Source organism: Oryzias latipes, chromosome 8, assembly GCF_002234675.1.
Source record: "Oryzias latipes chromosome 8, ASM223467v1".
Lineage (NCBI taxonomy): Eukaryota > Metazoa > Chordata > Actinopteri > Beloniformes > Adrianichthyidae > Oryzias > Oryzias latipes.
The window spans coordinates 647,083-670,749 of record NC_019866.2 but is presented as its reverse complement, the minus strand read 5'-3'; the positions used below and the strand labels follow the sequence as shown (position 1 = coordinate 670,749).

At 47.5% G+C, this 23,667-nt stretch overlaps 3 protein-coding genes across 7 annotated transcripts in view; all 3 read right to left on the bottom strand.

The window, feature by feature from the left end:
* Positions 1-1,745: 1,745 nt before the first annotated feature.
* On the bottom strand, positions 1,746-8,236 carry nfatc2ip (nuclear factor of activated T cells 2 interacting protein). 4 transcript variants are annotated; one of them, XM_023957216.1, is made up of 9 exons: positions 8,170-8,236; positions 5,890-5,988; positions 5,762-5,822; positions 5,567-5,696; positions 5,290-5,367; positions 2,486-2,714; positions 2,273-2,417; positions 2,087-2,187; positions 1,746-2,012 (listed from the first exon to the last, which is right to left on the bottom strand). In XM_023957216.1, the coding sequence occupies exons 1-9, from the start codon at positions 8,179-8,181 to the stop codon at positions 1,851-1,853; spliced, it is 1,017 nt and encodes a 338-aa protein (XP_023812984.1). In that variant the 5' UTR covers positions 8,182-8,236; the 3' UTR covers positions 1,746-1,850. The 4 variants fall into 4 exon arrangements, with proteins under 4 accessions (XP_023812984.1, XP_023812985.1, XP_023812987.1 ...); XM_023957217.1 differs by having other exon boundaries at positions 5,567-5,693; XM_023957219.1 differs by having other exon boundaries at positions 5,567-5,693; positions 7,834-8,177.
* A 259-nt stretch (positions 8,237-8,495) lies between these two features.
* sgf29 (SAGA complex associated factor 29) lies at positions 8,496-15,169 on the bottom strand. 2 transcript variants are annotated; one of them, XM_023957221.1, is made up of 10 exons: positions 15,051-15,169; positions 14,603-14,675; positions 12,403-12,478; positions 12,201-12,273; positions 12,068-12,132; positions 11,271-11,400; positions 11,015-11,161; positions 10,888-10,923; positions 10,650-10,812; positions 8,496-8,919 (listed from the first exon to the last, which is right to left on the bottom strand). In XM_023957221.1, the coding sequence occupies exons 2-10, from the start codon at positions 14,666-14,668 to the stop codon at positions 8,803-8,805; spliced, it is 873 nt and encodes a 290-aa protein (XP_023812989.1). In that variant the 5' UTR covers positions 14,669-14,675; positions 15,051-15,169; the 3' UTR covers positions 8,496-8,802. The 2 variants fall into 2 exon arrangements, with proteins under 2 accessions (XP_023812989.1, XP_023812990.1); XM_023957222.1 differs by having other exon boundaries at positions 14,826-15,054.
* Positions 15,170-16,299: 1,130 nt separating this feature from the next.
* LOC101171895 overlaps positions 16,300-23,667 on the bottom strand; it is a 17,632-nt gene continuing 10,264 nt past the window's right edge. Inside the window, exons 2-4 of the mRNA XM_023957230.1 lie at positions 17,111-17,368; positions 16,895-17,030; positions 16,300-16,545 (exon numbers count right to left, since the gene is read on the bottom strand). Of these exons, the coding sequence (XP_023812998.1) occupies positions 16,903-17,030; positions 17,111-17,368 (386 nt within the window). The 3' untranslated portion in view covers positions 16,300-16,545; positions 16,895-16,902. The remainder of the gene's footprint in view (positions 16,546-16,894; positions 17,031-17,110; positions 17,369-23,667) is intronic.

The window sequence follows — 23,667 nt, the reverse complement described above, 5'->3', positions numbered from 1 at the left end:
ATAGTGAGTCTGGCATGAAGGATGATTCCTGTTAATGTTTTCTGAGGACGATCAGGAACGGATTGTGGCAACTATACATAAAGGAAAACCTCTACAGAGGTGGGATTATAGAAATGTTCTTCGCTTTAAGCCACAAACCAAAGGTTCCTCATCAGCTGACGCCTCAACAAGAAACCTCCATTTCTTCTAAACTCTTTTTAATCAACATTATATGTGAAGTGAGTTGAAATCATCTGTGCCTTGTGTGTTTTTTATTGCAGCATTCAATTCTTTTGGTTGCTTGACATCAAGCAAGCAAATCCAATCAAAACCAGAGGTTTAATATTCCTTTTAAATGAACGTTTTAAGTCTGAGACCAGACCTGAACCAGCAGAAACCGATTCTTGAGCGTCTCTCCTGGAGAAAACCTGCAGCTGGTGTCTGCAGCCCCGGACCCTGAACGGGGAAGTAGCAGGTTTAGCAGACGGCTGGACTCTGATCCACAGCCTCTGTGATCACAGCCTCGGTTACAGAAGCAGAACTGGAAGTTTTAACACTTTGGATTATGAGGAATTGGGACTTGAACTGTCAGAACTCTCAGCGAGTCATTGAGGTTCTGCTGGTGGTGGAGGCGGACAGCCGTTAGCCGTCCTGGTACAGAGGAGGAGCTGGACCCCCCATGTTGGTGTCTCTGGGTCACTGAGACCCCCTCCCTGAGTGAGGAGGCGGAGTTGGCCCACAGCCAGCTTTGCTTCAGGTGTGCAGTTTCTGACTGTTGTGGTCCACGAAACCAGGAGCTGCAGCCTGAAGAGTCAGCCCCAGGCCTCCATACTGGTGGGAGGGAGTTTTGCTAAATGGGAGGGGGCAAGGGGGGGGCGGGTCCTGCTCTGGTATCCTCTGGACACACCTGATCCAGGTAATCAGCTGGAAAAGATGCAGACTTTGGCCTTGGAGGTCTGGAGTTTAACCGTTGGCTGGTTTCCACCGTCCACTGGATCAGACCCCCCCCCATAAAAATCGGTTTACTTTCAGATCAGTTTCCAGTTTTTCATGATGTGGGCGTCGCCAAGACGGAGTCAGACATCGTCATTAAGCAGCGCACGGACAGAGTCGTCTGAGTCTACGTTTCTATGGCAACCACCCTCACCAATCAGGAGTGGGCTTGCTGAAAGGCCACACCCCCTACCACTGCAGAAAAACGTTTTGAACGTTGGGGCACATAGGCTCCACCTACTTTTGAGGCATCTGATTGGTCCGTTTATGACTTGAATGACAGAAAAATGAGGATTATAAAGATAAAGTTTCAGATCCAGAACGGTTCTGACCAACAGAATGACTGACAGCTCATCTCTGACGTCGACATCACTTCCTGTTTGGAACGACAGGGGGGGCGGGTTCCGACCCTGAAGATCCCGGATCTTCAGTCTGTTTCCGTTCTCCCCCCAGGTCGAGCCAACATCACCTCCACCTGCCCCCCCGCAGTGATTTCTGTAAACCTCTTCAGAAAATCCTCAAAATTCAATCCAAACCTCCACCTGTACCCCCCTCCCCCCCCTTAGATCTCCCTCTTCCTCCTTCCCCAGCAGACGTCAGACGCCCCGGATCCAGGACCATCTAGACCTGCAGGCCTCTGAAGGGCCTCAGCTGTGAGACCGGAGCCCTGGTGGTTACCATGGGAACTGAAGGGGCTCCATGGTTCTCAGAAACAACAAGCTGCCGTCACGTTAGCCTTTTCTTCTCAAAACCATTTTGAAAAAACCAGAAGCTTCAGTGCAGACAGAAAGGTTTAAATTATTTGACAGTTTCTGGAGGAGAACATCTGAACGTTCCGCCCCAAAGTGACTCCATGACGGACGGCGTTTGGGCGACGCTCAGATCCACACCTCCACCATGTCTCCGTCCTCCATGTCCAGCTGCGCCGCCGTCTGCTCGCCCGTCACCCGGGACCCGTCGAACTGGAAGCGGGCCTTGGAGCGAGCGGCGGCCGTCACGCCGGACAGATACTGGGAGAAGACGGAGGCCAGCGGCGCGTCCTGCGGGGAGCAGAGGACACGGTTGGTTCGGGTTTGGACCAACACCAGGATGGAGGGAACCAGGAGGAACCGACTCTGTGAACGGAGAAGCTCTGCGAGGATCCGCGGTCTTTGCTCTGCAGCCGCACCGTGATGAGGCTGCCGCTCTTCTCCTCCGTCGCCATGACGACGCAGTCTGAGGAACAGAGACGCCGCATGACGACCAGAAGGCAGCCGATCTCAACGAGCCATGGGGGGGGGGGGGGGGTCATGTGACTCACCGATGATGTCAGCAATGCCGAGCCGGAGCTCTTCCACGGTGAGGTGTGGTGGAAGCTCCGCCTCCTCCCTGAGCAACAGCAGCTGGGAGGGCGGGACGTCCAGGGTGACGGACAGCTGGCGGAGCACCTGGCCTAACGGCGTGGACTGAAAGGACAAACACAGTTCTGCAGCAGAGCACAGGCGGAGCGACCGGCGGTTCTGCCAGAACCTACCGGCAGCACCTGGACCCGGTGGATCTCCGTTCTGCAGCGGACCTTGAGGGGAATCTTCCGGGCCGGGTCGGAGGAGTCCGGCAGACTCCGAGTGCCGGGGGTCACCAAGACGATGATGTCATCGTCGTCTGCCTGCTCCTCCACAGGCGGGGGGGCACAGGGGGCCGCCGTGGGGCGAGACTTCGGGGAGAGGACGGAGCTCGCCGCCTGCAGCCTCCTGTTGATCTCACTGGGGGGGGGGGTCAAAAATGAAACCTGCCGCTGTGAAGTCTGGCTTCCAGCTGTGTGGGCGTCGCCCTCTGGATACACTGGAGCACCTTCAGTCCGCCAATAGACCACGCCCCCATCTAAGGAGGGCTTGATGGTCGTGGTCACTCCAGACTTCAGAGACGTGACGTTCACAACCAGCTGTGAGCAGCTTTACTGAGAAAACGGGCTAAACGTTAGCAGCAGCTATGCTAGCTTGTAGCATCTCCCACCCGGACGCGGCGTTCCCCCCGGGATCGGAATGGCGCTCGAGCGGCGGCTTCCAGCCCGCCGTAGTCTGTCCGCTCCTCCGTGTGACGTTTGCTTTGAAGCTCTGTCTGACGCCCCGCCCCCAACAGCATCATCAATGATGTCAGCACCTGGCTCCACCTTTAACCTGTTTTCCAGAGCCGTACTGCAGAACCAGAACCAGAACCAGAGAATTCTGAACTGTCTGAACTGAAGCAAAGAAAAGTCTCTTTTTGTTCTGAGGTTTGAAGTTTTTCCTTTAAGGAGAAATTCTAGTTTTAGTCCAACGTCACACGAGATTCTTCTGCTGCCATAAATAAAACATACGTGTTCCATCCGTGTTGGGGGTTGTGGTTTCATGACGGGGCATCACGCATCGCACAAAAAGGTTCATTTAACTCAAACAAAACCCAGGTTTTACGACAAAGGGCCACCAAAAAACGTTAAATTTAGGAATGTTGAGTCTTATTGAATCTTTATTGATAACGTTTCAAATGTTTGGAGGCTCATTTGTCAGCCGTTGATGAAGACGTCGGTGTCCCTGCAGACGTCCACCTTCATCCTCTCTTCCTCCAAAGACCAGGGGCCTCATTTCTAAAACTTTGCGTAGGATTTGCGTCAGAAGTGGCGTACGGATGAAACATAGGACGTGCGTACGCACAGAAATATTCGGAGTTATAAAACCGTGCGCACGCACATCCTACGCATCTTTCCCTCAATAAATCACAACCGATTCTAAATGCAGCGCAGCTTTTGCGGCTTCATGACACGCCCATAGTTGCCCATAAATAGTCCGTGAAACGCCCACAAATGAATATTCATTGATTGCAAAACCATGGCAAACACAGAGAGGAAATGAAAAAAACGTAACTTCACTCAATGTGAAGTAGAAGTTATCGTTGGCGAGGTGGAAAAGAGGAGAAAAGTGTTGTTTGGAGGGCAAAGTGTGGGCATTACTAATGCCAAAAAGGCACATGAGCGGCAAACGGTGACAGACGCCGTTAATTCTGCAGCCTCACAACCTCGGACCGTGGCCGAAATAAAGAAGAAATGGTCGGACATCAAAGTCGAGGCAAAAAAACGTCTGGCGCTGCATCGCCAGAGTGTGTCTGCCACGGGTGGGGGGGCACCGGAGCTGACCCCTCTGGAAGAGAGAGTGGCGGCAATAATTGGGGAATCCCTTTAAGTGGAGTGGTGACTGAGGCGGGGGGGTCACGATGCGCCAGATGCACCGGGTGACACCCCCCCAAAAGCTCCAACAGGACGGCTGGAGGAAGTGGGAACCGGCTCATAAGCCACTCGTCCTCGTTTGCCAGCACGTCTTCTTGCTGTCTAAAGATGCGTTCACTCTGAATTCTTCCATTTGCCACATCTTCTAAGAGCACAACATCAGCCATTGTGCGTCATTACACATTGTGATGGGGCATTTTATTTCCCTCCATTTAATTACATCTGACAAGCTACAGATGTCGGTAATAATCCACGTGGAAATGGGAAATTGATCAGCAAATGTAATTTCTTGTTGCTTTCTGAATGGTTGAGACATACGCCATACATTGTTTTATCAAAAATAAAACAAACTAAAGGCATATGCATGAATACCATAATTCCATAGCTTATGAAGAAATGTTTTAATATGAAAACAACTTTCCCCAGTGGACAATTAATATGTCCGTCTGTCTAATTGCACCTATATCTGCTCCACCAGACGGACACACTGAGGAGAATATCAGTTTTGTACATTATTTCGTTCTGTTAACTATATTATTTATGAGGATGAATTGCACAACATGCCAATATTGCAGAACATATTTCACTTTTCTTTTTCCAAATAAGTGTTCATTTGTATTTCTATTGTAATTTTCGTTTGATTCTTTTTGTTTGTTTCACTGCTGATCGATCAAACGGGTGTTGGTGTAGCTGTTAATTGTCAGACTTGCTTTGTGAAGTCTTCATGTTATTTCTGAGAGGCAGTATTGTCATTTTCACTTTCACGTGTTTCTTCCATCTGCCGACGGCGTCGCCGTTTCTCCTTTCACCCGTTTTTGTGCGTACGCCTGGGTCAGAGCTTGAAGGACCGCACATTTTCCCGTCAAGTTTGCTTTTTATAAATCTCAACTATTGCGTAGAGAGTGGCGTACGCCTTCTTTTGTGCGTACGCAACCTTTAGAAATGAGGCCCCTGGTCTCTACGTCTGTGTGACGTATGAATCTATGACGTAAAAGTCATTACAGTTTGTAAACTGGCTCTAAACTCTGTTGTACGTTTTAAAACCAACCTCCTGACAGAACCAGGGTAACCGGACTCACTTGGTCTTCTGTCGGACCTTCCTGGACTGTTTCTGCACGGGACTGTCTGGTGGGGGGGTCGGGCAGCGCGGCGTTTCTCTGTAACACACGGACACGTGTTTAAGCAGAACCACATCCAAACCACTAACTCCAGCCTCAGAGCTGCAGACCCAACAGGAGGCCCAGGCCAGAGCCCCCCAGGCCAGAGCCCCCCATGCTGGGGAACGCCGCCATGGGGGGACGGCTTCCAGGTCATCCTCAAAGCGTGTCACCTCTCGGCGTGGAGCTGCAGACTTACGCACGCTCCTTTCTTGGTTCTGCGAGGCGCTGATGGGATCCAGGCTCCTCCTCCGAGTCGCTTAAGCAGATGACATCAGCGGCCTCCTTGGAGGAAAACTCCGCCCACAGACAGTCATCAGCGTCGTCTGCTGGGAGACAGGACGTTAGGAGGAACCAGGTCTGCTGCTGGAAGCTCCGCCTCCTCCGACGTTACCTGCGTTTTCGCTCTCGGCGAACAAAGAGGACGTTGGCTTCAGCTGCAGGCCGCTGCTCACCTGAGGGACAAACATGGCCGCCGTGTTCAGGCGTCACAGCACAGAGACCGACGGGTCAGCCGCTTACCTTGTTGGAGTAGATGGGGACCGGGGCGATGGCAGACGGGTCGAGGACCCGCCGCCGTTTGGGGGGCGGATCCATCTGCTGAATGTCGCCGCCAAAAACCTGAGAGGGAGGCGAAGCACAGAGGGACAACGAGAGAAAGACATTTATTCATTTAATCCAATAAACGGAATTCATGAAATAAAAATTACAAAGATTTTAGAAACAACTAGAAAACTTCAGCAGATAAATCCCAATGAAACACCAAGAGTTCCTTAAAAATTCTGTTTTCATGTAAAGTTTCCACGACTTCCCCCCCGTTACTACAGGTAGAGGAACACCAGGTGACAGGAACCCGGAAGCGCTCGGCACCAACCGCCGTGGTCAGAAGCAGAATTCCCTCGTTTATGGTCATCATCAGACATTAAACCGGAACACCATCAGACACACAGAGCAGACTGTGCTGCTTTAGGAGGGGGGCAGATGGGTCACCAATGGGGAGGGTGGGGGGCGTTGCTGACAAAAAAAAAAAGTCATATCTAAACACTGTGAGACGACCAAAAAACTACACTGTTTGAACACAAACGCACAAAATCAGGGGGGGGGGGGGGCTCCCGCTGTGATACACTCCAAGCTGCAGAAGAGCGTCTCCAGGCAGCGCTCACTTTGGAGGGGAGGGGGGGGGGGGGGTAAAAATGCCAAGGTCGGGGGGGGGGGGGGGGGGCAGCATCTGCCTTCCACACAGCAGCAGTTTTCACAATCTGGTCTGGAAGAGCAGTGTTTTTCAACCAGTGTGCCGCGGAAAATTGCCCTCATTCACTGATCTGAAAACATTTCCCATCTCCAGGATTTCAGCTCTCTGTTCATCCAAACAGGCCCTGATAAAACACTGAGGAGTTAGGAATATAAAAGATCGTAAAATACTTTTTCTTTGCGTTTATTTTATTTTATTAAAGACATTTTGATAAGGTACCGCGATTCATCTGCACCTTTGGCTGTATTTTGGAAACGTCCCGTCCCTTTATCTCTCTCCACCAATCATTCTTGAAGGCTTAATCACATGTCATCAGTCTGACCAATCAGAAGTGGTTAAAGTCTTCACTTCCTTGTCCCGATTTAGCTCGTAAAGTCTCTCAGTTCTAACAAAAATACCAGCTAAAGCTCGTCTTTAGCGGTGTAGCTTTCCACAGAATCCGGTATCAGACCGTGGAACAAGAGAACAAAACAATGAAGCTCCGAAAAGTGATCTCCGGCCGTTTTATGCACTACATCTCCCATGATGCATTGGGTTGTGAGAGTGACAGCGCATACGGAGATCTGTTGTTAAACGTCTTGAAACCAACGAACACACTTAAAACTGTTTTTAAATCTTCTAACTTAACTTTTATTGCATCTTTTAGAAAAAACAGCTGCAGTTTCCAGCTTTTTCTGCAACAATCATCTCAAAAATGCATGTGAGATTGTGGAAGAAGGGGCTGTAGATCAATACAGACTATGAGTTTATCCTTCTTTTTTTAAATTTTTGGATGCTGGTGTGCCGCGGGATTTTTTTTAAGGTTAAAGTGTGCCGTGGCTCAGAAAAGGTTGAAAAACACTGGAAGAGAATCTCTTTTTGTTGGAGCCAAGGAGTCCTCAGCCCGGGGGGGGGGGTGGGGGGACGGGTTGTCCCCCCACCCCACCCCACCCCACGCTGTGTCCTGACTGGTCTTGCAATTGAAGGCAGATTTGATCTGGAAAGTGGACAATTTAGACCAATCTAACCTCAACTACAGCTTCGTGATGCGTTCACTGTGCAGAGGATCTTTGGCTTTTGATGGTAAAACAAAGTGCGACTTTTAAAGTTGAACGTTTTCACCCAGAGTCTAAAAAGTTCCATCAAACTCAAAGAGTTTACAAAACCGGTGATTTAACGTGAAAAGGTTCATTCCGGATGTTAAATGTTACGTTATTGAACAAACTCAAACCTGCCTTATAACCTTCAGCCACGCGCCTGGAAAGCCGTCATTCTGCTGCAGTAGTCTTCAGCCGAAAGAACATCGAAAGGTGAACTCACTTTAAACCAGAACAAACGGCCATCGCCTCCATGTGTCTCCTCGGTGCGACACAATGTTTGCTAACAGCAGACTCTTATTGTGAAAAGCCTGCGTAATCCAATATTCAAGAAATCCGACGATCCTGTGGCTCCGCGTCCCAAACTTCACTTGAAGTTTATAGTTCGTTCACTCAACAACACCCGTCAGCCACGACCAGCCCCCACGGAGACCGGTTTCACTACAGGAATCACGGAGGATAGCCGCCACTCACCGTTTCCGCCATGGCTCTTTTCGCGCCTCTCTGTTGCTTTCAAGGACCCTCGGATATTTAAGATTTAGCATCATTTCTGTTATTGTCGCGTTGCCTTTGTCACTCAGCGGCCGCACATCATAAATAAACTAATCATTGTGTTAAAAAATAATCAAATAACATCGTTGATATCCGATGTGTCACAGACATGTTTTATTTTATTTTTCTTACATTGATTTGATTTTATAATAGTATAGAATATGACTACATTAAAACAAACTGAATTTAGTTCAAAAACACTGAAATATGTAAAAAATAAATAATGTAAAAACTCAATGCCAACAATATTAGAGAAGCAAATCTTTTTATTAATCTGGATTTGTTTTGTTCTAAAAAAAAATGACGGCATGATTCAACTTCCAGCTTCACGTTAACCACAGTTTGTTTTGTTCAGGCGACTTACTTTGATCTTTCAAAAGTACTTTTTCTGACTGTCCTGTGTGCTCTTAAGGGAAACGTTTACAGTGACCCGGGTCAGGATCAACCCGGTTCTGTTTGGAACCACAATGAGCAGTTCCTCTTCTGGAGCACAGGTGGCGCTGGAAGCCTCTTTTTTGGTTCAGGTTGTCCCACCACGTTTGATGCCGGCGCCGCTCATTTCTTCTTGTTCTCCTTGCAGGCGACCACGTAGCGCTGCGCCACATTCAGCGGAGGAGAGTAACCGTCGGCGTACGACGTGTCCTCGAACAGAACCGAGTAGTCGTCCTGAGGCTGCACACAAACACAGCAGGGACAGTCACGGACCAGGGGGCTATTCCAGGAAGCATGTTTAAACTAGCCTGACTTTAACCCTGAACTCTGGCTGAAATCCGCCTGAACTTGCTTACTCTGGGTATGTCGGTTCCCAAAGACCAGATATGAGTTAGCATAATTACGCTCCACTTGGTAACCCTGGGTTAATGCACGTGCACAGCAGGTACATAAAGACATTCTCAATGGATCACAGATTTCTGGAGTCACCATGGAAACGCGTGGAGAAAAAAAGAGAGAGCGCTTCAGTGAGACGGAGTCTGAGATTGTAATGACGGCTATGAAGATTATACGTCCATCAAAAAGTAACACGGCTGCATCATCAGCAAAAGAAAGAGTTTCTGCTTGGAGAAAAAGAACAAAGTAAACGCACAAGTTTCTGATCTTATTTCTATTTTCATGTGATGCATATATTCATATATATATATATATATATATATATATATATATATATATATATATATATATATATATATATATATATATATATATAACTTATCCAATTTTGCCAACGTAAATGAATTACTTCTATTGGTAACAAGTAATTGAGTTAAATTTATTCAATCTAATTTCTTACGTCTATAAAACTCAATAGTTGTTTTTACAGCTCAAATTTACATATTTATCTAACTAAATGTCATATTACTCCAATTCAAGTAATTTTTTTTCCATCGTAATGAATTATAATTCTTGAACTCTCAAATGTCTAAGTTTGAGCCGGCAGATCCTCATTTTAATAACAATAGAAAGAACAAAAGAGTGCGTTCATTCATTTAGGAATTTTCCAACATTGTCAGTATTCTAGTTAACCGTAGGGCTGCTCTATAAACTCATCATCCTCTTCCTCCCTCTCACTCATGGTGCAGAGACGTAAGCATAGTAGGACAAAATAACTCGGTAAAACACAGTAAAACAGCTACACAACTAAACACATTTGGTCAAAAACCCACACTTAAACCCAAATCCGTCCAGACAGGCAAAGGGAATGATATCCCACAATCCCTTGTGGTGCCGATCTAACAGCAGCACCAAAGTTACACCTACTTAATTGAATTAATTTGAATGAAAGTAAAATAACTGTCTGATAACTACGTGTTATTTTAAAACTGACTTAAAAAAATGATTTATCTTAACTGAAGCAAATAATGAAGTTAGATCAAAGTAAAAAGTTTATCTTTCCAACATCCATATGTGGTCTTATCATCCTCTCATGGTTGAAAAAGTATTATCTGAGCTTTTTCATCCACTAAATCATCTTCAAATGGACACGCCATGCTGCTTCACCTCTCTGAAAACAAACTAACCTTCAACTAAACCTGCTCCAGACCAGGTTATGTTCAGAGCATGAGTTGCTATGGCAACTTGACCTACCCTGAAACATACCTCCATTTCTGGAACTGAAAGCTGAGGTTATCAACTTCCTTAGCCTCAAACTTACCGTGGGAGCTAGCAGAACCTGCTATCTGGAACACCCCCCAGAACCCACACCTCGGGTTACATACCTGCTGGAGTTTAGGCCACGCCTCTCTGGGGAGGCTAACAGTTAAGGGGCGGAGTCAGACAGGTGCTGTAAATTAAGATGGTTATAAACTCCCTTTTCCCGTTTTTTCACAGACATGTGAACCTTACTGAAGCTGAGGGTTCTGGTTGAACGTTCCAGCACGTGGAGGTGGGGGGGGGCGGCGGCTCACCCGGTGCGGCGGCGTGTGGATCAGAGCGCGGTAGAAGCAGGTGGTCTGCGGGTACAGAGCCAGAACCAGCTGGTCCTTGCTGAACAGAGCCTCGGGGTCCGTCTCCGGGTTGGCCTTCCACTGAGGGAGGGGGATGATCCGGCGCCGGCTCAGGGTGTGTCTCCTGACGGTTCCAAACAGAACATTCAGAGATCTGCTCCAGAACCCAGAACCCACCCAGAAACAGAGGAGAACTCACTCTTTGCCCTCTTCGTCGATGTCATCCACCTCGTACCTGCAGCAGAGAACACAGGTCAGAGCCGGCACGTGGGCGTGCACGTGGGCCTGCATGTGGGTGTGCACGTGGCTGCGCGTCTGCGCCTCACTTGTTGGTGGAGTGGCTGTAGCTGACCACCTCAGCCAGGATCCACTGCTCGTCGCCGTCCACCACCTTCACTCTGGCCGCCACCTTGTCGCCCTGCTTGGCCACGTAGTCGCTGCTGGCCGGGATGGCCCCGCATAGAGGAGGGGGGCTGCGGGTCACGGGGGGGGGGGGGGGGGGGGGGCAGAGATGTCAGTCATGCAGCAGAACACCATTGAAAACAAGCTGGGTTCTGTCCTTCCTCAGAGGAACACGGACACCTCTCTCCGGGTTTCCCGATCCACAGTGGTAGCGTCATGGCCGACTGCTGCAGGAGGGTCATGAGCACGCCGCGCCGCATCGTCTTCCTGGGGGGGTCGTTGTCACTCTGAACCCTGGCAGACTTCGCGGCTGGAAAAGACAGATTTCTTTAGAAACCAGAGGAGACGGAGGAGCAGGAGCTCACTGCTGCTGCCTGTAGCTGCTGCTGCTGCTGCTGCTGTAGCTGCTGCTGTAGCTGCTGCTGTAGCTGCTGCTGTAGCTGCTGCTGCTGTAGCTGTAGCTGCTGCTGCTGTAGCTGCTGCCTGTAGCTGCTGCTGTAGCTGCTGCTGCTGCTGCTGTAGCTGCTGCTGTAGCTGCTGCTGTAGCTGCTGTAGCTGCTGCTGTAGCTGCTGCCTGTAGCTGCTGCTGTAGCTGCTGCTGCTGTAGCTGTAGCTGCTGCTGCTGTAGCTGCTGCCTGTAGCTGCTGCTGTAGCTGCTGCTGCTGCTGCTGTAGCTGCTGCTGTAGCTGCTGCCTGTAGCTGCTGCTGCTGCTGCTGTAGCTGCTGCTGCTGTAGCTGCTGCTGCTGTAGCTGCTGCTGCTGTAGCTGCTGCTGCTGCTGTAGCTGCTGCTGCTGTAGCTGCTGCCTGTAGCTGCTGCTGCTGTAGCTGCTGCTGCTGTAGCTGCTGTTGCTGTAGCTGCTGCTGCTGTAGCTGCTGCTGCTGTAGCTGCTGCTGCTGTAGCTGCTGCTGTAGCTGCTGCTGCTGCTGTAGCTGCTGCTGCTGCTGTAGCTGCTGCTGCTGCTGCTGCTGTACGCACCGATCCTCCGCTCCTCCTGCAGGGACTTGATTTCTGCGATCTTGTCCAGAGCGTGACGCAGGATGCTGCCAGAAAATCAACGAGAGGCGGATGAGAGGGAGCGAAGAGGAAGAGGAAGAGGAGGAAGACCCACCTGCACTCGGCTTCGGCGTCTGCTTTAGCTGTGGTGTACAAACCCCTCAGTTTGGTGCGATAATACGGAGAAGCTGAAAGAGAATCAGAACCAGAGGTTTCCAGCATTCCTGACAGCAGAACATCCGGGTCCAAAGGCAGGCCCGGATCCAGAGCCTGCAGGAGCTGCTGAAGCGCTCAGAGCCTGGTCCGGCTGCTCTTACTTTTGTTCTCTGTCTGCATCCTCTCGTGGGTTTTCTGTATGTTGAGCAGGTTGTGTTCGCTGCGAGACCGCTCCTCCTGAAAACACAAACATCACAGGAGCGCCAAGGTCCAAAACCGTTTCAGAGGAACACCGGTTCTTCTCCAAAGCCCGGAGCCGTTTTAAAAAAAAACTTTATTTGTATTAGTTTTTGTTACATGAAAACAAAAAACAAAGGTCAATTCTAGGTGCTTCTTGTTTCTATTTGTTGTAAAGTGTTTCAGTGTCATCGTGCCTCCTGCAGTCTCAGTCTGTATCTTATAGTTTCTGTTGAATAGAAGTGGTTCTTCGTTAAAGTCCATTGCTCCTTTGATCGATTTAGTGCTCCAGTTCCTGGTTAATGATTTTTTAGCGGCTAGTGACAGAACTTTAAGTATTTGTCACTTTGGTGGACAGAGTTTCCAGAGATCATGTCCAAAAAAAACAGTTCTGGTTCCAGAGGAATTGGATATCCCACCCAGCATCACACATAAATCCATGAGACTGGTCCACATTCACACCAACAGCTCTGACTTGTTTTTAACTGTTTGTTTTTCAGTTTAGGTGTAATAAAAAATCCTATAAGGTTCTCCGGGCGAACTGTCTCCATGTTCATGATCCAGTGATGGGATGTTGGTGTCTCCACGTCTAACCAGTCCTGCTCAGTTATCTTTATGTTGAATTCTTTTTCAGTATTGCTGCTTTTTCCACATCTATACTTCAGAGAACTGTTCTTCTACGTTCTCTTTGGCCTCTTTTTCCAAGATTCAAGTTTTATTGCCGTTTGCACATGCGGTACATCGGAATTTTTCTTTGGCATCTCTCATGTCAGGATAAGTTAAAAAAGGACAAAAGAAAAATTTGAAGAAGAAATAATAAAGAAAATAAAAATAAATAGAATAAAGTTAAAAGTCAAAATTAGACAACAAATTTACATGGTGTATAAAAATATAAATATCAGTAAAATATGATAATGAATATTGCAGAGACCCAATCTGTACAGTAGCATTATTGCACATAGAATTATTGCACATATTATTGTTTATTGCACTTAGTAATTTAGTCCAGTCTTTCCTCTCTGGTGTCATTTGCCAGCATTCTGATTGCTGTTGGGAAGAAGCTGTTGTGGAAGCGTGTGGCGTGTTCATGGATGCTTTCAGGCCTGCGACGCCTGAGGTTGTGCCCTAAGTCCACACACTGGATCAGTCCATGAGCAGGGTGGTGTCTGTCTCTGATGATCTTAGTCACTCTCCTCCTGCAGCTCTGTTTGTAGATGGTGTCCATGGATGGTAGGTTGCAACCTATAATTTTTCCAGCTGTATTAATGACTCTCTGCAGCATCTTCTTCTCTTTGAAGGTGGTGTTACCGAACCAGGCTGTTAGTCCGCTGGTGAGGATGCTTTCCGCTTTCAGTTATATGCAAGCTTCTCCTGATGTTATCGTGTGTCTGCAGACTCTTCATGAATCCTGTCTGGTCTTCATCAAGAAGGTCAGGTAGAAATGTATTTATCCTGATACAAATGATGGATGTATAGATTTAGTAATCTATAATTAGCACATGACTGTTTGTTTTCCCCGGTTTTAAGATAACTGAAATAATTGCTTCTGACCAGGAAATAAGGATTTTATTCTTTGGAGGGTCCAGTTCAGAGATCTGTGTAAAAATGGAATAAGTGTGTTTTTAAATGTTTTATAACATTCAGCTAGGAAGCCGTTGCTGCCTGGTGATTTATTGTTTTCAGAGTGTTTATGGTTTTTAATATTTCCTCTTTTGTATTTTCAGCTGTGAGTATTTTTTAATAAATGGTAGATCTATATTTTTCAAAAAGTTTCTTTGATCTTGGTCACACGCTTAGAGAGGCTGGTTGTCCAGTTTTCTGGAGCAGGTTTGTTAGAAGAAACACAGAAACAGTCTGAACTGTAGAATATACCTCTCAGTTGCTGCCAGCACTTGTACCAGAACCAGGGAACCGGTTTAGGACTGATACTGGTTTCTGATCAGATCTACAGGTGATTCACAAACCCAACAGCTTCCCTTTAATCTGGAGTTACCTGAGGCTTTCATCAAGTCTACAGCCTCAACATCTCCTTGAGTGTCCAAATCATGCAGACCTGCGTTTGTTTACCTTCTCCAGGTGTCTGATGACGTCAGCTGTCGGAGCACGGCGGTTTTTAAGGCTCACCTGTGTCTGTTTGATGAGCTGATGGAGCTCCGTTAGCAGCTCTGCGATCTTCGTGTCTGCAGACATCTCTCACCTGTAAAAAAAAATAAAGGAAGAAAAAAACCTCACCTAAAAACGCGGCTGACACACAATTATCAATATTTGTTTAAATCTCTACAGGATGAACGATTATTATGCGAGAGTCTCAGATAAAACTGCATTTTCCGTTAAAATGGACACTTACGTTATTTGAAATCGAAAATGGACCAGAATAAATCCTAAAAATAAAAAAAAATCCTAAACGACTACGTCACACTTAGCATCGAAGCGTTAGCTGTGCTCGTTTGCAGCTATTTCCCCCCTAAATTAATTAAATTATTCCAAAGTTTATAAATAATTAACTTCGTCATTAAGTTTAGAAACACAAAAATGTCTAAATTATTGAAAAGATTCTGTCATTTAAACTCACCGTCAGCGATCGGTTTCTGTTTACTGTAGATATGCTAACTGCGGATTAGCCTCAGCTTCTTCTTCGTTGTTGAGGGTTCCCTGACTGACGCGCAGACGCCCCCACCTGCTGGTCAGACGTGGTACTGCACGCGCTCGAACGAGCTTCTCCCTCATTTGTTCTGGCTCACATGACCAGTTTAGAAATTGATTATATAGTTTCAAAGTGGAAATAACATTTTAAGTATTTTAAGTGATTGTATGCATTTATGTGATTCTCTATATATATATATTTTATATACATTATTGACTCCTGGCCTGAGGTTTCTTTAGTTTCTGGAACAGACACCTGCAGAATGCAGACTAGACTTACATCCTTGAATGACATAAGAGTCTTATGACCCATTTAGTATGTTTACATGTTGTCTTTCTGCTTTGGAGAAGAGAGAGGGCGGAGAACGACGAAGCGTCAAATAGTTTTCAGTTGTTCAGGTGGATCTAGACGGGTCATGTGATGGAAATGTCAACAATGATCATCAGAAAGGTGGATAGGGTCCCATGACTTGATCCTTGTCTAACAGGTGGGGGCTGTTAGTTTATTGTTGGTATATGGCTTGGCCATGTCATGAGAGTGGATGCAGGCTGCATCCCTAAAGACCTCTATGGCGAGCTGGTCAAAGGCTATAGAACAAGAGGGCGTCCAAAACAAAAACGTCTGGAGGACACGAGGCGGCGCTTCATTGAACCCAACACATGGGAAAGTCCAGCAGACGATCGCCCCATCTGGAGACTCAGTCAGGCAGGGAACAACAGATGCAGAGGCCAAGCGGAACGAGAATGCTGCACAGAGAAGAACCAGGAGGAAGCGGCGGCTGCAAGAGCCATCATCCTTCACCTGTACCAGGTGTGGCAGGGACTGCCATTCCACAATCTACCTGCACAGCCATTCCCGGCGGTGCAGGTAGATTCAACAAGGAGCTACACCATCGTCTCTCCAGACGGACGGCTGCAGACGATGGACGGATTCTCCAAGAAGACATTTTTTCACAGGATGCAGAATGAAAATCACATGTGATTTTACTACAAAGCGTTTGATGTGAAGATCAGAAACGGATCAGGAATCGGACCAACCAGCAGTTTCCTCAGACCGCCATTAAAATGTGGTTTACAGACCGTCCCCTCATTCTGTGAATGCAGACTCATGAGTCTAGTTATGGAGGACGGCGTCATCGTTTTATTCAGGGACCCCCCCAGTGACAGACAGACAGCAGTTCATTTAAAAAACACCTTTAATAGTAAAAAATGAAAAAGACTTTAAAACATAAAACCCATCACTGATGCACAGTCACGGTCCGAACCCGGACCAAACCACCAACCAGGTGCAAAGAGCCCGCTTCCTCTTGGGCCGAATGGCCACGCCCTCTCGAAACTCCGCCCCTCGGCGCTGGAACACTCCTGCACGTCTTTGTCGCCAAGAAGCCCATGTTCTGTTTCCGTTTCAATCCGTCCGAGTAGTCCTGGACCAGAGACAGAACCGGACCGGTCAGAAACCCTTCAGTGAGAGAGACAACGGCCAACCCGGAGCAGCATCGTCTCCATGGCAACAGTCACGTGCTCCGACCTATAGGAGTTTTATATTAACTGAATAGCGGGATTGAACTTTTAGCCACTGCGCAGTGCGCATGTGCCAGTGTCGGCCTGGCCACGCCCACTTTATCATCAAACCATTGGACTTTCAGAAAAACTGAAGTTTAAACTTCGACTGAACGTTTTTAGTGAGTGGATCAAAACCATGGAGATGGTGTTGGGGGGGGTTAGATGACGTCAGGGGGGGGCTATAGGTGTTCGGGTGGGGTCTGTCGGTACCTCAGCGGTCACGCCTTTGCCTTCTTCTCGCTGTTCTGCAGTTTCTCCACGATCTTGCGCTCGTGCCCGCCGGGGTTGGGCCGGTTCGTGTTCTCGCTGGCCTCCTTCTTGGTTCTGCCTTTGCGGGCCGAACCCTCTGTAACACAAACACAGCTCAGACCCGCGACCCGAACCGGGGGTGGTGTGTGTGTGTGGGGGGGGTCCGCGGCTCCTCACCCACGTATTTGTCCGTCAGGTTGTAGTACTCGTACTCGTCGAAATGCTCCTCCTCGAAGCTGGAGGGCTTCAGGTTCTTCACGTCGACGTGGCTCATGGCGTCTTCTGCTCGACCTGCTGCTGCTTCGGCTGTTCTCGGCTGGTTCCGGAACGGCTTCGCTCGGCGGACTTTTAAAGAATTTGGGGCCGCGCTGCCCCGCCCCCCTACGTCATCAAGTTGCATCAGCAGTCTCAGCGGAGGCACGTGGCGCACTTTCACTGTAAACAAGAGCGGAAAAACACCAATAAATGTAGAAAAGTCGCTGTTTTCCCTCATCTTTCTTCATTTTAGGAACATTTCTAAATCCTTAACGTCACTGACTCCCTCAATAGATGGATATACTGTTGAGTTTTCAAATACAATCAAGTTTGAAAGAGTTTGACAAAGTTAAAGATGTGGATTTAAGTTCTTTTTCATTTTGACCTTTTGAATAAATATTTGCAAACTAAATGTTTCTTCTCAAATGTGTGAATTTCTCAAACTGAACTTCCATAAACATGTTAATTTCGTTTTCCTTTTATGTTTCTGTCGAAATGTTTTACTAAGTTTTGTTTAAAGCCCTTTTTAATTGGTTTATAGCATTTGATTTATTCTTTAGAATTGAAACAAAAGTCTTAATGCTGTAGATGGATCAGAAATATAGAAAAAAACCTAAAAGATAAATGATTTCTTCTTCTTCTATTTCTATGACACATTTTTAAAGGACACTTAGGTGAGAGTTCCTCTTTGTTTCAGATGCTTTAATCCTTCAATTCTCCTTTTCTGGGATTAAGTTTTTTTTAAACCTCAGTTTCCATCAGATCTGAACTTTTATCTCAGGTTAGTTTGTGAACTTTTAACTCAACAGTTTTTATCTCTGTGTCATTCTAACCTCCCCAAGTCAACATTTCATATTTTAGCCTCATGTCGTAACTTTATGGGGGTGGGTGAGCAGCTGCCCTCCCCTGACCTCATTCTCAGGCTGGGGTCACCTGTGCACAGCTCACCTGGCCTGTGGACACACAGGAAGCAGCTTCTCTCAGCTTCAACCTTTTTAGTTTCTTCTCAACATTTTCTGATCCTCGTCACAAACGTCAGTAAACACATGAAGCCTTTCATGTTAGAACATCATGAGGAGCTGATAACGGCTTTGGACTCAGGTGTTCAAACTTCAGGCTCTCAAACCAAACTTTGCACTGAGCTTATCATGGGGGGGGGGGGGGGGGGGGGGGGGGGGGGGCAGGAAGGTCGTATGCTTGTTTTTCTTTGAAGTGAAGTACGTTAAGTCGCCTCCTCGATCCGCCTGCTGCACAGGTGAGGCGTTAGCTACTTCTGCACGGAGCTCCTGTCCCCCCCAGGTGAGTCTCTCTGGGTCGTCACACAGGAGAACCAGAACCGGGTTCTGAAAGCTGCTCGATCAGAGACGGATCTTCAGGTTTCATTCTCCATCAGAATTTGACAGATTCCCTCTTTCCATGGTCAGGGGCGTGGCTTCATTCTGCCTCCACGGTCACATTTGAGGATGAGGGGGTGGAGCCTAATCAGGCCAGTGGATCAGATCACGCACAGCGGCGCACAGACAAGGCGGAGCTTAGCCTCTGTTTGTTTTGCCAAACTGAACCAACAAACAGACAAAAAATCATGAAAAGTCAGAAGAAAATATTCAGATGTTTTATCTGAAACAGTAAAAAGATCCGCCGGCCCGGAGATTTAGGTTTCCAATCATGCAGAAGGTTCTCAGGCTGCTGAAGCTGCAGCCTGATGTCTGAGACAAACAGGTTTCTGTGGAACAGGAACCAGGACGTCCGTGTGGACACGCCGTTCGTACATCTGGAACAGGACGCTGCTGTCCGTGAAGCCCACAGATCTGCTCCTTCAGCGTCTGACGTGTTGCTGACATCAGGAGACAAACAGGAAGCTTCAAGCCGTCTGTCTGCAGAGTCAGCAGGTCTCTGAAACCCGGGGGCCCCGGGGTCATCCCAGCCCTTCGGTCTGAGTTTTTCAGATGTGGAGCCAAAACAAGAAACAAAGAAGACCAAACGTTCATGAACTTCAGATCAGAACGCAGTTTGTAAAAGACAAAACAGACGCACAACAAAAGATAACACACAAGTCACATGACCCACAGAGGTTATTTACCAAAAATCCGTCAAGATGTCATGAACGCCAATCGTCACGGTCGTTTCCTCTGAAGTTCATAAACCTGCATGCTTGTGTTTCTTCTAGCTGTGACAGACTCACGGCAGGAAAATGGGAAACAGGAAAACTTTCCTTTGAAGCTCAGAGGAAAACATGGAACACATGTGATGCGTTGTTCCACCAGCAGGGGGCAGCATCAGTCACAGACAGAAAGACATCAGCGTATTAACAGAAGTCCTTTGGAGCAGCCCCCACCCCACAAACACACATCCACCCACCCACCCAGTGCTTCAACCTGTTCTATCACACAAACAAACACACACGCAGAAATTATGAAACACAGTTTCTTTGGTTTCTGCTGTATGTGTGTGTGTGGGGTGGGGGGCATTGCATAACAGTCAGAGCGCCTTTGAACTAAAGCTAGTTCTGTTCTATGACATCCAGCTGCATGATGGGAGATTTTTGTTCAGCATGAGTCCGTGATGTCACAGGTCAAAGAAGATCACGTGGCGGCAAGCTGATGATCGCCACTTTTCCTGCCATGTCTTCTGCGTTTCAAACTCAGATTTATAGAGAATAGATCAGCCTGAGGTTAGCCAACAGTCTCTATGCGGAGGAAATGAAGTCTGAAGTACGACACACATGCACAAGTACACAAACACACACACACACAGCGTGTCTCTCTTCACAGGAGATACCAGTGCTTTGAGAAACCCCCCTGGTTGCCTAGCAACTGCTCCCCAGGATGGCCAAAAGAGCCCCTTGATTTTGTTGTGAGTTGTAATCTGATATTCTGTGAGTGTGCGGCTGTGAGAGCACGTTTCTGCGCTCAGGAGGAGTTGAGAGGTGGAGGCCCAACGGAGAAAGTTCCTCATTTAAAAACATCGACTCCTGTGTTCATCAGCTTCTTTATTTAACATGAACACTGATGCCACACAATGATGCTACACACTGATGCCACACACTGATGCCACACACTGATGCTACACACTGGTGTTACACACTGTTGTTACACATTGATGGTACACACCAGTGTTACACACCAGTGTTACACACCAGTGTTACACACAGATGCTGCACACTGATATTACAAACTGATGTTACATACTGGTGTTACATACTGATGGTACACACTGATGTAACACACTGGTGTTACACACCGATGTTACACACTGGTGTTACACAGTGGTGTTACACACTGATGTTACACGCTGGTGTTACACACCGATGTTACACACTGGTGTTACACACTGGTGTTACACACTGGTGTTACACACTGGTGTTACACACCGATGTTACACGCTGGTGTTACACAATGGTGTTACACACTGATGTTACACACCGATGTTACACACTGATGAAACACACTGATGTTAAACACTGGTGTTACACACTAGAGTTACACAGTTATTTTACATACTGATGTTACACACTGGTGTTACACACTAGTGTTACACAGTTATTTTACATACTGATTTTACACACTGGTGTTACACACAGATGCTACACATGGATGTTACACACTAATGTTATATACTGATGTCACACACTGGTGTTACACACTGATGCTACACACTGGTGTTACACGCAGATGTTACACAGTGATGTTACAAATTGATGTTACGTACTAATGTTACACACTGATGTTACACACTGATATAACACACTGGTGTTACACACTGGTGTTACACACTGGTGTTACACACTGGTGTTACACAGTGGTGTTACATACTGATGTTACACACTGGTGTCACACACTGGTGTTACACACAGATGCTACACACTGATGCTACACACTGGTGTTACACACAGATGTAACGCAGTGATGTTACACACTGGTGTTACACACTGATGTTACACACTGGTGTTATACACAGATATTACACACTGGTGTTACACACTGGTGTTACACAGCAATGTTGCACATCGATGAAACACACTAATGTTATATACTGATGTTACACACTGGTGTTACACACTGATGTTACATACTGATGTTACACACTGGTGCTACACACAGATGTTACACACTGGTTTTACACAATGATGCTACACACTGGTGCTACACACAGATGTAACACAGTGATGTTACACACTGGTGTTACACACTGATGTTACACACTGGTGTTACACACTGGTGTTACACACCGATATTACACACTGGTGTTACACAGTGGTGTTACACAGCAATGTTGCACATTGATGAAACACACTGATGTTACACACTGATGTTACACACCAATGTTACACACTGGTGTTACACACCAATGTTAAACACTGGTGTTACACAGTGGTGTTACATACTGATGTTACACACTGGTGTTACACACTGATGTACACACTGGTGTTACACACCAATGTTACACACTAATGTTATATACTGATGTCACACACTGGTGTTACACACTGATGCTACACACTGGTGTTACACACAGATGTTACACACTGATGTTACAAATTGATGTTACGTACTAATGTTACACACTGATGTTACACACTGATATAACACACTGATGTTACACACTGGTGTTACACGCTGGTGTTACACACTGGTGTTACACAGTGGTGTTACACACTGATGTTACACACTGGTGTTACACAGTGGTTTTACATACTGATGTTACACACTGGTGTTACACACAGATGCTACACACTGGTGTTACACACAGATTTAACGCAGTGATGTTACACACTGGTGTTACACACCGATGTTAAACACCGGTGTTACACAGTGGTGTTACATACTGATGTTACACACTGGTGTTACACACTGATGTACACACTGGTGTTACACACCGATGTTACACACTGGTGTTACACAGTGGTGTTACACACCAATGTGACACACTGGTGTTACACAGTGGTGTTACACACCGATGTAACCCACTGATGTTACACACTGGTGTTACACACCGATGTTACACACTGGTGTTACACAGTAGTATTACATACTGATGTTACACACTGGTGTTACACACTGGTGTTCCACACAGATGCTACACACGGATGTTACACACGGATGTTACACACTGATGTTACACAGTGACCTGAAGCTTTAGGATCTCCAGGGTCATGAACCCATTTTCGAGCTCATCGGTTCCTGGTTTTTCCTGCAGTCGTGCAACAGGCTGCTCTGCTTCTTTTTTTTGGGGGGGGGGGGGGTGTTGTCATGGTGACCTGGTCCCGATGCTGCTCCAATCCAACTTGAAGTCCCGGATGTGAGGTGAAATATGTTTGTGGACAGCGAGCATCAGGCCGGCGTCTGATGTGCAGTGTCGTCGACCTCTGTTGAGGCCGGCATCCCCCGCCCTGTCAGGCAAAGATTGCCCCCCCCCCTCGGGCAGGCTCTAAAGCAGGAGATTAAGATTCAACAGCTGCAGGAGGCCGGCGGTCCTCGAAGGTCAGAGCCTGGCGCTGAAAATCGATAGAGCATCCTTCACATGATGAAGAGCAGAGGTAATCAGGTTTTCTGCTGCGACGAGAGCGTGAAACCAGCAACCTGCTAGTGCTCCTGATGCAGACACTTTCAGTGCAGCTCTGCACGTGCACACGTCAGCCTAAAGATCAGGCAGGTCAAACAGCGAAGAATGTTCTGACCTCTGACAACCAAAACGAGGAGATCTGCTCTGAACTAGAGACACAAGGGTGTGTGTGTGTGTATGTAGGGGGGGGGGCTGACTTTGGTTAGGTAGGGAACAGAAGGATGTTCAGGTGATCTCCACCTCTGATCACCTGAGTCCTAAAGCAGCAACTCTCAGACAGACCATCATTGGCCCTCAAACAAACATGTACAGATCAACTTTGGATTAACTTTTCAGACTTTGGGCTCGTTTCTCTGCTTCTCCTTCAGAGGCGTCTGAATCCTCAAACAGACGGAGCGCGGCAGATGGTTGAGGTGAACCGTGGCAGAGCACGGCGAGGAGGAGGAGAGGCTGGCGGAGGATTAGACGGATGGGAAGAGTGTGGCGAGGAGAGCAGAGGGTCATGAAGGCTGAGGAAGATGAGTGGCTGAATGTTGAGGAAGAACAGATAGGCGTGGGGGGAGGGGGGTACCAATGACTTGCAGTCATTCAGACACGGCGGAACGCTGAGAGCCCGAAAACACGGTTCCTGTTCCAGAACCAGATCAGTCCCCCTCCTCTGGAGACGGCGCCACCTGTGGGCCGAGGAGACCCCTCCCAAACCAAAACACCCCCCTCACGTCTGCGTATGAAAAACGATGGAGGAATAAATTAACTGTGGCGACCGCTGGACCACCGTGGAACCACCTGGACTTGGTCATGATTGGAGTTTGGAACAGAAAGGAGGGGTTTTTGGAATTTCCCTTTGGGGGCCGGATCTTCAGATGGTTTCTTCCAGGTGTGATGGCGTCTGCGGTGGTTCATTCTGGTTTGATAGT

What these genes read in the sequence shown, in the direction of transcription:
- nfatc2ip (XM_023957216.1), bottom strand. An exon ending in TCCCCATCTACTCCAACAAG is followed by an intron (nt 5,823 to 5,889) that starts GTAAGCGGCTGA and finishes TTTGTCCCTCAG; the next exon opens with GTGAGCAGCGGCCTGCAGCT. An exon ending in AGAGCTTCTCCGTTCACAGA is followed by an intron (nt 2,013 to 2,086) that starts GTCGGTTCCTCC and finishes TGCTCCCCGCAG; the next exon opens with GACGCGCCGCTGGCCTCCGT.
- sgf29 (XM_023957221.1), bottom strand. Translation starts at nt 14,668, where the DNA reads ATGTCTGCAGACACGAAGATCGCAGAGCTGCTAACGGAGCTCCATCAG. An exon ending in GACGCCGAAGCCGAGTGCAG is followed by an intron (nt 12,133 to 12,200) that starts GTGGGTCTTCCT and finishes ATTTTCTGGCAG; the next exon opens with CATCCTGCGTCACGCTCTGG. An exon ending in ATCGGGAAACCCGGAGAGAG is followed by an intron (nt 11,162 to 11,270) that starts GTGTCCGTGTTC and finishes CGTGACCCGCAG; the next exon opens with CCCCCCTCCTCTATGCGGGG.